The sequence below is a fragment of the Rutilus rutilus genome (assembly GCF_951802725.1).
Source record: "Rutilus rutilus genome assembly, chromosome: 11".
Classification (NCBI taxonomy): Eukaryota; Metazoa; Chordata; class Actinopteri; order Cypriniformes; family Leuciscidae; genus Rutilus; species Rutilus rutilus.
This window is the reverse complement of record NC_140216.1, coordinates 36,288,395-36,301,746: the sequence shown is the minus strand read 5'-3', so window position 1 is coordinate 36,301,746 and position 13,352 is coordinate 36,288,395. Positions and strand designations below refer to the sequence as shown.

Genomic DNA, 13,352 nt, shown 5'->3' with positions numbered 1-13,352 from the left:
AAACAAAGTACAACTAGTATTGGTTGTTTTTCCAAGCAAAGGTTGTATTTTAAACATGAATGAAGCTCTTACTCTGCTGAATCATTTATTAGCTAGTTATTCACCCAGACCCAGTGTCCCTCAGTGTCCAAATCATTAAGACCAATCCAGTGCGTCACTTTAACTTTAGAGGAAAGAAAATACAGATGGAGTAAAAATTAACAGTTTTAACAGTTAACAGCTCTCAAGAAATAGTCACACTTCTTCTAAGAGAAAACCATAATCACATGAACTTCCTATAATTCTCTTCTCTGCATTTAACTTCTGCTTTATCTTAAAATTGTATACTTTAAACTTGGAATTATGTACTGCAAATATTGTTAATTCTTATAATAAGATGTTGTTCTTATAATAAACTCATTTGTAAGTAACTTTGGATAAAAGTGTTTTCTAAACATATAAATCATTTGCAGGTGCAAAACTTCTTGCCTTTCTTTCAGTTTCACTCAGAAATATTCTGCGTTATGGAAGTAAAAATGGTTTCAATTTTCATGTCGAATATTTACAGTAATGTTTAGCATATTTAGTTTAGCAACATTTTGATTGCTAAAATGTCATCAATGGTTGCAAAGAAGTCTTAATGCAGGCCTATAGAAAATATTTATGTGTAGTCCGTCTCAGTATAAACAATCTTTAACTGTAGAATATGAAATCAAATGTAATAAGGGTGCATTACATGTAAACATATGCATTATTAAAATGATATTTTTTTTCTTCTCCAAAGAAAATCAAAAGAGAATAAAAAAAAAAACGGCAAAAGAGAATCAAAGTGATTCAATTTTTTTTCTGTTTGAAAAACATTTGACCCTTTTCTCACCAGCGTTAAAAAAAAAGAAAGTTGCCAGCCACCGCCAGCATTTTTGATCATTTCATGGCCCCAGAATATTTTGTTGTATGAATATCTGAACATGCAATATATCACAAGAAACAGACCCTCTGCTTTAAAAACAAAAAACAGAACAAACAAAACCCCAAAACGTTTTATTCCAGCTTCATGGATTTTTTTTATTTTTTTTTTATTTTTTATCAGCAATTGAATGTGGGTAAGTTTAATTTAAAAAAAAAAAAAAAAAAAAAAACATTTTGAGCAAAAGTCTGAGAAAAACATGTTTTTGGAGTCCATCAACACCCTCAAAGCTTCACAGTCCTACAGCTCATCCTGGTTCAACATTTCATTCAGTAACATAAGGCAGTTTTGATTTATATGCTGTTTATTGTTATTGATCGCATTATATTACATATGCATCTGATTACATGCTATCACTTGTTTCTGCATCATCTTCACTTGTCTTTTTATCAGGAGATTCAGAACTCTTTCAGAAGATGTGTCATAGCACTCCAACCATATAACAGTGCAAACACAGAAAGCTGGACATTTCCATTAATGTCGAGGAAAGAGTTAATAATCAATAACCTCCCACTATAAATAACCTTTTGCGCAGTTTAAAAGGTTTCATGGATGTTTTACGTAAGAATTTTGACGTATTATTCACACAAAAAAAAAAAGAAAAAAAAAAGAAATTCTTAACTGTCAGCGTATAATTTTTATTTTTTTATTTTAAATGAGACCTTGAATCCAGTGGACGGCACAAAGTACACAACCTGTGTTGTTTTTAGAGAAAGAACTGGGAAACCATGCTGGCTGTGAAGTGCATCAAACTGATCTTTTGTAATTTGCATCCAAAACAAAGAAGCACAGTGAAGATCAGATACTGGTGCAGTCTAGACTTTTATGCTATTTTCATTCTCTACACAAATCAGAAGTGAAATTTTCTGGTTGCTGTATTTACCTCACCTAAAGCATTGTGGTCCTGATCAGACACATTGAAATCTGAATTTAAAAGAGCAACAGATGCAACACAAATTAACAGATATCAAAAGCTCACATTTAGGAATGAAAGAAGAGTTTAGAAGTAAAATAGTGACGTGCATCATGTGTGAGAAGCACCAGCAGGGTACAGACGCCTCTGAGAGCAAAGACAAGACAGACACTGAACTATCAGAAGAACTTTAGCCCATTTATTCAGAGCAACTTCTTTATTGAGGGATATTTTAAATAAAAGATGTTTACAGTACATATAGTCCAAAAGACAAAAAAATGGCTGAACAAAAATGACCCTGTTCAGAAGTTTATGTACTATTGATTCTTAATGTGTCGTTACCTGGATGATCCACAATGGTTGTGATGTTTTATGATGGTTGTTAATGAGACCTTTGTTTGTCCTGAGCAGTTCTTCAGAAATCCTTTTGCAAATTCTTTGAATTTTTAGCATCTTTTGCATATTTGAACCCTTTCCAGCAGTGACTGACTGTGTGGATTTGAGATCCATCTTTTCACACTGATGACAATTGAGGGACTCATACGCAAGTATTACAAGTATTACAAAAGGTTCAAACATACACTATTGCTCCAGATGGAAACACAATGCATTATTTGTATATAATATAAAAGTATTTGTTGAGGAGAGCAGGGAGAGAATAGACAGACTGTTTTCTCTTCTTGAGAGATTGGTAGAGAAATATAATTTTGGTTATGTAAATTAAAATTTGTAAATGAAACAAAGTCGTTCTACATTATTTATTTTTGTTATGCAAGTTATAATTTGTTAATGAAACAAAAAATAAATATCCGTGAATAGTTTTTTTTGTTTTTTAATGAAAGTTAAAATTCGTAAATGTAACAAAGAACAAATTGTTTTATACATTATTTTTGTTATGCAAGTTTTAATTTGTAAATGATATAAATTTAAAAAAACGTGTCCGCTTAGACTGTGTGTTGCTCGAGTTTGTTCAGAATAACGAAGACACATGAAGAATGTCACTCTCTTTAATACAGACAGGTATTATTAAGTTAGCCAAATAGCAAATCTAGGAACTAAAATGAGGTAGTCCTATAAGGATATGTGTAAAAAACGTTGGGTTGTTTTTTTAACCCAACCGCTGGATTACACATATTATATGGGTCACTATGTTGGGTTATTAAAAAAAAAAAAGTTGGGTCATTTTTAACATCGCTTGGCTATTTTTATTAATAACTTTAATAATGAATTAAATCCTAATTGATCTGACTTGCCTGTTCTGATTGGCTGGTTATGGTCACCAGATCAGCTCCTGTTGAAAAACAGACATCTCGACTGCTTGTCCAGTTCAGTTTATTAGAGCTGAATAAATACAGCTTTCCACAACAAACTATCCAGCCATTCACAGAGATATTACAAAGAGATTCATGAATGAATGAATTAAATTAATCTCAAGAAATATCTGCGTACACACGAAACCACTGAAACCGACTCAAAATGATGTAGTATACATCCCAGACCAGTATGTGGCGCTGTAATTCTGCCACAGAAATGCACTAAAAATGGAGAAGAAGACTTAGAGCATGCGCATAAACCTTGCACGCTGTATACAAGATTTTCAGATTTATCCACTCTGGGACCCGGTTTCAAAAAATAGCCTAAGTTTGTCGCATCAGGGTGTAAGATCATTAAACTCTTTCTTCATGGCTGGTGAAAAGACAATTAAATAGTAAAGGAGAAACAAGAAGCCACTTCAAAAGCATGAGGCCAATGGAGGAAAGTCCTTATAATGGACTGAAATTATGTACGAAACCAAGTTTAATTTAGTTTTTAAATGAATTGCAGTTTCATATGTTCAATATGGAGGTTTGTTTGGTAATGATTTCCTACTAAAGTATGATTTAAAAAACAAAAAGCTACTAAAAAATATGTGTTGCAAGTTGCAATGTTGCTGTGATGCTACTTTCCAACATTGAGGTCAAGTAGAAGTACTTACAGTAACTCAGCCAATACAACCCTGAACAGAGCAGAGATCTAGTATCAGTTATACTTACAAATCACCCAGAGAGCGCAGAGACCTCCGAGAGCAAAAACAAGAGAGAAACCCAGAACAATCAGAAGAACTTTAGTCCACTTAGGAGAAGTGACCTCTCTCTCTCTCTCTTCAGTGGAGTTATACGTGGGGTTAGAAATTTCATGAGATAAAGAAAATATGAGAAAATATTTTATATATATTTCTGATCATTCATGACTCCTGAGAGCAGTTTAAAGTTTCAGTTAAAACCTACTTGCAAACATTTAGACAAGAGTGAAGTATGATGAAAGTGTGATTTTATTTAAGACTGAATCTTCAAACAAACTGTTTTCAGACTCTTTGACCCTGTTCACACCTGGTATTAAGATGCGTTTTGGTCGATCGGATCACAAGTGGACGATGCTAAATACAGGTGTAAACGGGGTATAAAATATTTTGAGCTTCTCAACTTTCGACCGCTTACAGAGGTAGTTGAAAATACATTCGACCGGATTGCTTTCGTAGTGTAAACTCTCATGTGATCGAATGAGTTCAAACAGCCACAAAAGACGTCTACTCTCCGCCTACTGAACTAATGTGTAAAATTATAGTGTTTTTGACCATGGAGGCATATAAACCTATCTTCAAAACAAAATAAGGAACCTTTAAAATAGCATGACATGAGCACTTGAAACACTTTCTAGTCGGCTCACAGGAAGTTAAATGGTAAACTTCACACCAGTTCACACATCACAGTTGCTTTAGGCCAGGGGTGCAAAACTCACTTCAATTAACATTTGAACTCCCCCTTGTGCACTATCGAGACGACAGTCTCACCTCAGAGTCATCCTAATCTACATGTCTTTCCCTCATCCCCCCTCTCCTTCTCCCCCATGCGAAGATCACCAAAACTCACCCAAGAATATATGGTTTAATGTGAATGATTAACATCGAGTATTATACATATTTAGTATAATTTGAAATGTCTCAGTGCGACTGGTACAAATGTCTAATTTTTCATTAAAGAGTTAGTTAGTCCTTTAAACTATTAAAGGAATAGTTAAACATTCGCTCACATTTAATAATGCAGAGATATCATTAATGAAACCTTTTCATTTATGGAGTCCGATGAAATAACGAGAGAATACATATTCAAATGTATTGCATTTAATCGAAAAATAGTTTGCCTCGAGAAAAGACAGTAACATGTAGAGACCTTCCGCGCTGGTCGGACGCCGGACTTTGGGCCGATCGAGCTTGAGCTTACAAGCTGAGTTTCAGAATAAGGAAGTTACATAAAATATTATCCATGTTAATACAGACTGGAAGTATGATGTTATAAGCCTGTTTGACTACATGTGATAGCCTCTAAAAAATAAGGTAGTGTGAGCTGGTAATTTTTTTATTTTTTTTTGTGGTCCGAAAAAGAAAGAACAACACCAGGGTGAGAAAATGATGACATCAGAAAGTTTCAGGGGAAACAATTGCTTTGTCTTGTTAAACCTAGAACTCATGACTTAAAATGTTTTGGAGCTGTCAAAAGATTGAAATTATTTTTTAAAAGTCAGCAGATTTTTATGAAACACATCCAGCTGCCTTTTAAGAAAACAAAACAAAATAAGTATTGCTTTGTAACATAACATAACATAACATAACATAACATAACATAACATAACATAACATAACATAACATAACATAACATAACATAACATAACACAGTGGTTCCCAAACTGGGGGGCGCGGAGGTATTGCAGGGGGGGCGCGGCACGGCTACGGCTTCCCGGGTTAGTTACAATGCTAGCATAACAGCATGGACAAGTTTGTGACAGCGCTCCCAGCTAAACGCAAACCAGATGATGAATCTTCACCAAATGTAGCAACTTCAAAAGCAAAGACAAGAAAATATGACGAGGCATATCTCGCACTCGGCTTCACCAGCACAACAGTGGGTAAGGAGGAAAGACCACAGTGTGTTGTGTGTCTAAAAATACTAGCTTGCGACAGTCTGAAGCCGAACAAATTAAAACGCCACTTGGAGACAACACATCCCGAGCACAAAGACAAGCCGGTGGAGTTCTTCAGAAAAAAACTCACACAGTGTCGTGCACAGCAGAGTCGCTTTACTAAAGCAGCATCCCTGCCTGCAAATGCTCAACTCGCATCCTACAAAGTTGCCTACAGAGTTGCTCAGTGTAAAAAGCCACACACTATAGCCGAGGAATTAATACTTCCCTCTGCGATCGACATGGTCTCAACTATGATCGACGAAGCCACTGCCAGCAAGCTAAAGGCCATTCCTCTCTCAAACAATACTATCTCAAGGCGTATTTATGATATGTCAAAAGACATAGAAGAGCAGCTAAATGACAAGATACGGGACCGACGCTTTGCTCTGCAGATGGATGAGGCGACTGACAGTAATAAAGACTGCTTATTGATAACATACGTCAGATTCATTGATGCCGATGATTTGAGGGAGGATTTGCTTTTCTGCAAACAAGTGACGAGCAGAGCCACTGCAGACGAACTGTTTAAAATAATTGACACTTACTTGAGAGAGGCCGATCTGAAATGGGAGGACTGTGTGGGGATCTGCACAGACGGGGCTCAGGCCATGGCTGGGAGAAGAGGGGGGCTGCAAGCGCTCATCAAGCGCATCTCCCCTAACGTGCAGTGGACACACTGTATGATACACCGAGAGGCGCTGGCGTCTAAACAGCTGAGTCCCGACCTGCACGATGTTATGACGGATGTCATCACTACAGTGAACTACATTAAAACACGACCTGTCAAACCACATATTTTCTCTGCACTGTGTGAGGAAATGGGCTCCGACCACACAGCTGTTCTGTTTCACAGCGAGTCCCGATGGCTGTCACGTGGGAAGGTTTTATCCAGGGTCTTTGAACTGCGGGATGAGATCCGCATCTTTTTGGAGGAGGAGGAAAATGAACTTGCCCACAAGTTTAACAACAACAAGTTCCTCAAGAAACTTGCGTACCTCAGTGACATGTTTCAAAAACTCAATGAGCTAAATCTGCAGATGCAGGGCAGCAACACACACCTTCCACATCTGGCAGATAAAATCACATCATTCACAAGAAAGCTTGAGATGTGGGAGCAGCGAGTTACAGAGGGAAATATAGACTCGTTTGAGAACCTGAAGTCATTCATTGAGGTCAACAAGCTGCAGAACACAGTGATCCCATGCATGAAAGCTCACATCTCTGCCCTCCAAAAGCATTTCCAGAGGTACTTCCCAGTGCAGGATCCTACACAATATGACTGGATCCGAGACCCCTTCAGTGCAACACCACCTGCCGAATTCAGCACTACAGAGAATGAACAGTTCATTGATGTCACCTCTGATTCAACAATGAGGCTTGAGTTTAAGTCTAAGACACTAGCTGCATTTTGGATTGGAGTGGAGAAAGATTTCCCACTGCTAGGTAAAAGAGCTCTGGCCACACTCCTTCCATTTGCCACGTCTTACCTATGTGAGATAGGTTTTTCTGCTGTGGCCTACATCAAGACTAAATACAGATCAAAGCTGGACATTGAAAATTAACTAAGAGTAGCAGTCTCACAGCTGCAACCCCGATTTGAGAAGATCTGCAGCATGAAGCAAGCCCACACCAGTCACTGAAAAGATGTGGACATTAAAGGTGCAGTTTTTGCAGAGTTAAATGTTCAGGATTTTGTTATTTTCTTCAGAGAGCTGGTAAAGTGTAAAAGGCCACTTTCATGCAGGAATGGAGTTTATAAGAAGATGTGTTGAAAGCCATGAACACCATTACATGGTAAAATTTTATGATACATGATGCAGTGTCACTTTTAATAATTGTGAAGGTGATTTGTCATTTTTTTTTTTAGTTTTGTTCAGGAAGAAGTTGCCATTTTGTATGACTTACAATGTTAAGTAAAGTCCAGTGGAGTTTAGAAACAAAGGATTTGTATGTTTGTGTCAGTGTGGGTGGGCTCGACAATATTCTTATCTTCAGAAAGGGGGGCCCTGCAGAAAAAGTTTGGGAACCACTGACATAACATAACATAACATAACATAACAGTATATTAACGGACATATATTGCATTGCTCTTTGCTCGTTTGCTTCTACAAGTTTGTTTTTTTCTGGTCCCTTCAGATTTTTCCTTTTCCCCGTTTTCATCCCTTCAGATGTCTCACCCAATCAAACCAATATCAGATTAGATGCAGTAATATAATAGCATAACATTTATTCATTTATTACACTCTTTATTATTACAGCAACTTACAAATGATGAGCTTGACAAGCAAATTATAATAGAGCCTTCAACAAAGCAGTAGAAATGCTGCATTACTGACCTCTTGTGGAGAAAAGAACAGAAATGCAAAGTGACAGAACAGACAAAAGTTGAATGCTGTAAAAATGCAAAATTATCAAGATGGTCCTCACTGCAGAACACGAAATCCAGGGGGAGGAGTTGGATCCAGATCCAACTCCTCCAACCTTACATATACCTACTCATCTCCACCCCCTGATCCTAAACCCACCCCTAAACCTACCAATCTCCACCCCTTATATCTGGATCCAACTCCGCCCCCTGGATCTCGTGTACTGCAGTGAGGTGCTACTGAAATTATCAGCTTATCAAATTCCATTCTGTTTTTCACACAAACCTATAATATGGCCCCCAAAGAGTAGGGCACATTACATTAACAGTATTCCTTTAGCTATAGCACACAAATCTTATAGTTATTCAATTGTTGCTGTTATTTTAGACGCAAAACAGGAAAAAAACACAAAAAACACATATTTTGTCGCATTCTACCTTGAAATGAGCAAGCAAATCCAAAAGAGCTATCTCTAGTTTAATGTGCATATGCAAAATTGAAATAGACCTCATTAATTAGTTCCACTGATGGAGGTAAATTAATATTTCTTTTCACAAATAAACTTTTTCTTTTTTTTACAAGAAGCATCAAACCAAGATTTTAAATTCCCATTATGATCTCCCAGACTAGCACAGTTCTCTCCAGACGGATCCTGTCCTCTCCAGTTATCAGGTTCTGTTGGCCCCTCAGTGTACCAGAACCTATAAGACACAAACATTCTGGGTATAGACACATATTTCTTTTTCTGCAATAATTTTATAAAACACCTGTAGTTAAGGTCATCACCTCAGTTCTTGGATGATTGTTTTTATGCATTTTTGTTGTTGTTGGTTCTCAACTTCTCAACTATATCATTTGATGATATACTGTAACACATGCAGTGTTCTTACTGTACTGCAGTTTCAGTGAGAGTTTGGTTATTCACCCAAACCCAGTGTCCTTCAGTGTCCAGATCATTGAGACCAATCCAGTGTGACTCATTAACGTTAGAGACCAGAAAATCCTAAAAGAGAACATTTTGTTTAGTCATGTTTTATCTCATTACATACAACTCAGATGCCAAACTCAAGCCGAAAACACTTCACACAACTTGGGTTACAATCTCGTGTAACACCTCAGATGAATACAGTGCAGGAAAGGTTTTGGCATGTGTTCAGCTTCTTCCTCTTGAGGTTCAGTCACTTGTGGTTTTGCTTTAGCACATCACATTTTATTACAAAATATGATGTGCATTTTGTAGCATTATTGCTTTCGACAACCTATGTAAGGTGAAGAAGCCTTGCATTATCCCTTAATCACCAGAAAAAACTGCCACACAGACATGAGTCATCTTCCTCTGAGCAAGGTTACAATTATTTGTTCAGTTTTCAGCCGATTTTCACATATATAACATTATTTTATGCCTAATCCTGATTTCAAGGTTAACAATACACAGATGATTTCTGATACACTGGGTGTTTTGCAATATCCAAACAGTGACAAAGAACATCTGATGTTTATGTAAAGTTCTTTGACATTGAGTATTTGAGCATTTTAACTTCTGCAACTAAACATTTGCAACATTTTAACTAAATGCAGATTTTAAGTTAAATTATGCATTTTTTTGAGCACTTATTTTTTATGTATCTTATTTTTTCAAAACTGTACATGATGGACATTTTTTCAAATTAGGCCATGTAAAAGGGATAGTTCAGCCAAAAATATAAATTAGCCCATGATTTACTCACCCTGAGGCCATCTTAGGTGTATATGATGCACAACTGAACTTGACAGACAACGTAATGACGAATGCGGTTGCCCAGCCCTGTTTGTTTGAACCGCGAGAGGTGTCAATCACCGTCATTACATTGTTCAAGTGTTCAAGTTCAAGTGTTTCTCTTTTGCCGTAAATTGATGCAAACGGCCGTTTGTCGGAATTTAGTTTTTGTAGTCGATAAAGTTTTAAATATTTTTCTTACACAAACGCATCGCTTCACCTCAGAAGGCCTTTATTAACCCACGGAGACGTGTGGAGCACTTTAATAATGAATAGATGTGCTTTAATTGACTTCCAAAGTCAAACAGCCATTCACAGCCATTATGAAGCTTGGAAGAGCCAGGACATTTTTTATATAACTCTGATTGTATTCGTCTGACTCTGAAGGAAGAATGTCATATACACCTAGGATGGCTTCAGGGTGAGTAAATCATGGGCTAATTTTCAGTTTTGGGTGAACTATCCCTTTAAGCATTTTGCAGGGTTCAAGCTTCAAGGTGCAGTGCTGTGTAATCTTTGTGTTAATTTTCCTTACATCTAATATCAATTATATAATAATTGATCTGACTTGCCTGTTCTGATTGGCTGGTTATGGTCACCAGATCGGCTCTTTTTGAAACACAGACATCTCGACTGCTTCTCCAGTTCAGTTTATTAGAGCTGAATAAATACAGATTTCCACGACAAGCTATCCATCCATTCACAGAGAGATTACAAGACTGAGCTGTGAAAGATAAATTAAAAAAGACAATTAAACATTTCATTATTTATATCATAAATGTAGCTTAAAGCTAATCAAACTATAGTTCATTGTGCTTTCCTTGCACTTTAAAAAGTAAAGGAGAGAGACGAATGTTCTGTGCAGCAGCAATGGAGAAAGAGTTTGAAGAAGTCTGTTTTTGTAACTTATGTCAGTTTGCATACACAAGTTTAGACAAAATATGATGCTGAATCAACAAAACAATGTTATAAAAAATGTCAAACACAAGCCCACTCACCAACACAAAGGGCGAGCGGTTCTTTAACTCTGGTGTAATTGGTTTTAAGTTCCTCTAGTTCTCTCGTAACTTGAAGAAAATGGGAAGAATAAAGTTACTCACATGGACAGTTCAGTGAACAACATGTTTGTGCTGTAATGTTTATGAAATATTAACACTTTCTCACTTGTGCTGTTCATCTCTTGAGCTGATTTTAAATCGGCAAGCGTATTGACATCTGAATTAAAGAGGAGACAATAGCAGCAGCAATTGTAAAAAAAAGATTTTGCTGTCCATTATATTTCACGAGTTCACACGTACATGAAATCAAATGTAGTAAATTATGTGTATTTGGCATTCTGTCCGGGAGAGGGCTCCGAACTCGGAATTTGGCCCGAACCCAGAGTAATCCCCCCTTTTGACTGGGATAGAAAACCAGCCAAGAGTGAGGTGATGGGGTGGTGGAGGGATGCTGTGAAACTGTCATGGGACAGAGGTGAGGGAAGGCTATATTTATACTGGCTTCCTCTTCTGCTGATTGGTTGATTACCTGAACGTGCTCCTCCCGAACTTTGTTACATAAAACTTCATTTTGAACAATCTGTCAGTATAAGTCAAAGGAGAGTTATTTAAAGTATAAAATTTAAAAAAAACTAAAAGATTGCCTAAGACTGAAATCTACAAAAGTATGAATGGAGTTTGTACATTAATGCTTCAGGCTGAATTAACTGCCATTTTATATATTTAATGTGAAGGTTTAGGTGTTTAGTAAATATGCTAATTTATTATAAATATATTATTTCTATTATATTTTAAATTAACTTATAATTATTTTAGGCATCAGAACATAAATTAAATTTTCAATGTAATATCCAGTCAAACTTTATAAATGGTTGTAAAGATACAAAGACACAAAGTATAACACACCAAGAGGTCTAAAATTTTCATGAAACTTAAATATCTCACAATACAATGATGCACAGCATGATGACCAAAGAAAACAAATTAAAGTGTTCAAGAATGCTTTCTTAATCTACAGCTTATAAAAGCTTTGTCAGAGAAAAGTATGATTTTGAAAAATAAAAGAATTCTATTGCAGATGTTTCTGCTCCACAATATAAAGTAAATGCACCCTGAACAGACAGAGATCTAGTATCAGTTACTCACAAAGCATCCAGACAGCGCAGAGACCTCCGAGAGCAAAAACAAGAGAGAAACCCAGAACAATCAGAAGAACTTTAGTCCACTTAGGAGAAGTGACCTCTCTCTCTCTCTCTTGGTCTTGAAGAGAGATACCTGGGGTGATAAATATTGTTAAAGTGATAATAGTAATTAAAGTGATACAATATTTCAAATATTCCAAACAAATAAATTCTGAATCCCAGAATTTTCCTCATGGGCCTGTGATGTACTTCTGAAAATGTATCTATAACTATTCTTGAATTTTTGTAACTAAATTTCTTAGATGAGCTCACTGCATTTGTGGGAAATTTAAACTAATGTTAATTTAGATTCAAAATTAAGATTCTCGATAATGATCAAAGAAAGAAAGAAAGAAAAAAATCTGACACGTAACACAAGCTTCCAGTGGCGTTAAATTTTGGAAAAAGGCTAACTTTTTTTCATTTGATGTTTTGTGTTAAAATGCATTGTATATACAGAAATAATTCATAGATAATATAAAGCTATAGATATAAATTTGACATGATCTTTAACCTGGTAACTGTCACCCCACTTTTTGAGCTTTGATCTGAACTTAAATGGCTGTTATTCATAAATTATTTGAAATATACAAACAAAAGACACTCAGCAACTTCAAAAATAAAAGTTTCCAAAAGTTGAAGAAGTTTAAGTTTATTGTAAAGCAAATGTACTGAGCTCAACTTATTTTTTTATGTATTTTTTTATGCAAAATATACTGTATATTTTACAAAATAATCTGGACTCACTTTTTTTTTTACAAGAAAATCAGCTTTATGTCTAATCAAGCTCTGTTCCAAATTTGAAGTTGATTTCACCAAAATTTTGCCATTTACCATTTCCATTGTAATGCATTGATATATATTTTATAATATCTTACCTCTATACAGAGAGCAGTTGCCATCTGAAGCTGTTGCTGAAGGCATGTAATCAACATTTTCGTAAACTGAATCCATTTCTATAACCTAAAATGTGTGTATGTTGAGTGTTTGCTGGAAACAAGGAAGCCACATAAATATTACAACTGTCATTTAATGTCATTTGTACAGACAGAAGTATAAGAAAATAGAGGAAAAGAACAAATTAAACTTGATTAGCAGTGGTAAGAGATCAAATGTGATGACTGAATTCCAGCCAGATTTAAAAGCATAAGATCAATTTTGTATTAAATTTTTATTGGCAGGACATTAAAAT

General features: G+C 35.9%; 2 protein-coding genes across 2 annotated transcripts; one reads left to right on the top strand and one right to left on the bottom strand.

Moving 5' to 3' along the window:
• Nucleotides 1-5,663: 5,663 nt before the first annotated feature.
• LOC311300149 (zinc finger BED domain-containing protein 5-like) lies at nucleotides 5,664-7,421 on the top strand (the record flags this gene model as incomplete). The annotated part of the gene is made up of 1 exon (XM_084424283.1): nucleotides 5,664-7,421. One exon carries the CDS (start codon nucleotides 5,664-5,666, stop codon nucleotides 7,419-7,421), a length of 1,758 nt encoding a protein of 585 aa, XP_084280409.1.
• Nucleotides 7,422-8,825: 1,404 nt separating this feature from the next.
• Nucleotides 8,826-13,122, bottom strand: LOC311300148 (uncharacterized protein; the record flags this gene model as incomplete). Its single annotated transcript, XM_084424282.1, has 6 exons — nucleotides 13,039-13,122; nucleotides 12,126-12,254; nucleotides 11,146-11,196; nucleotides 10,980-11,048; nucleotides 10,550-10,705; nucleotides 8,826-8,926 (listed from the first exon to the last, which is right to left on the bottom strand). Exons 1-6 carry the CDS (start codon nucleotides 13,112-13,114, stop codon nucleotides 8,826-8,828), a joined length of 582 nt encoding a protein of 193 aa, XP_084280408.1. The 5' UTR covers nucleotides 13,115-13,122.
• Nucleotides 13,123-13,352: the final 230 nt, after the last annotated feature.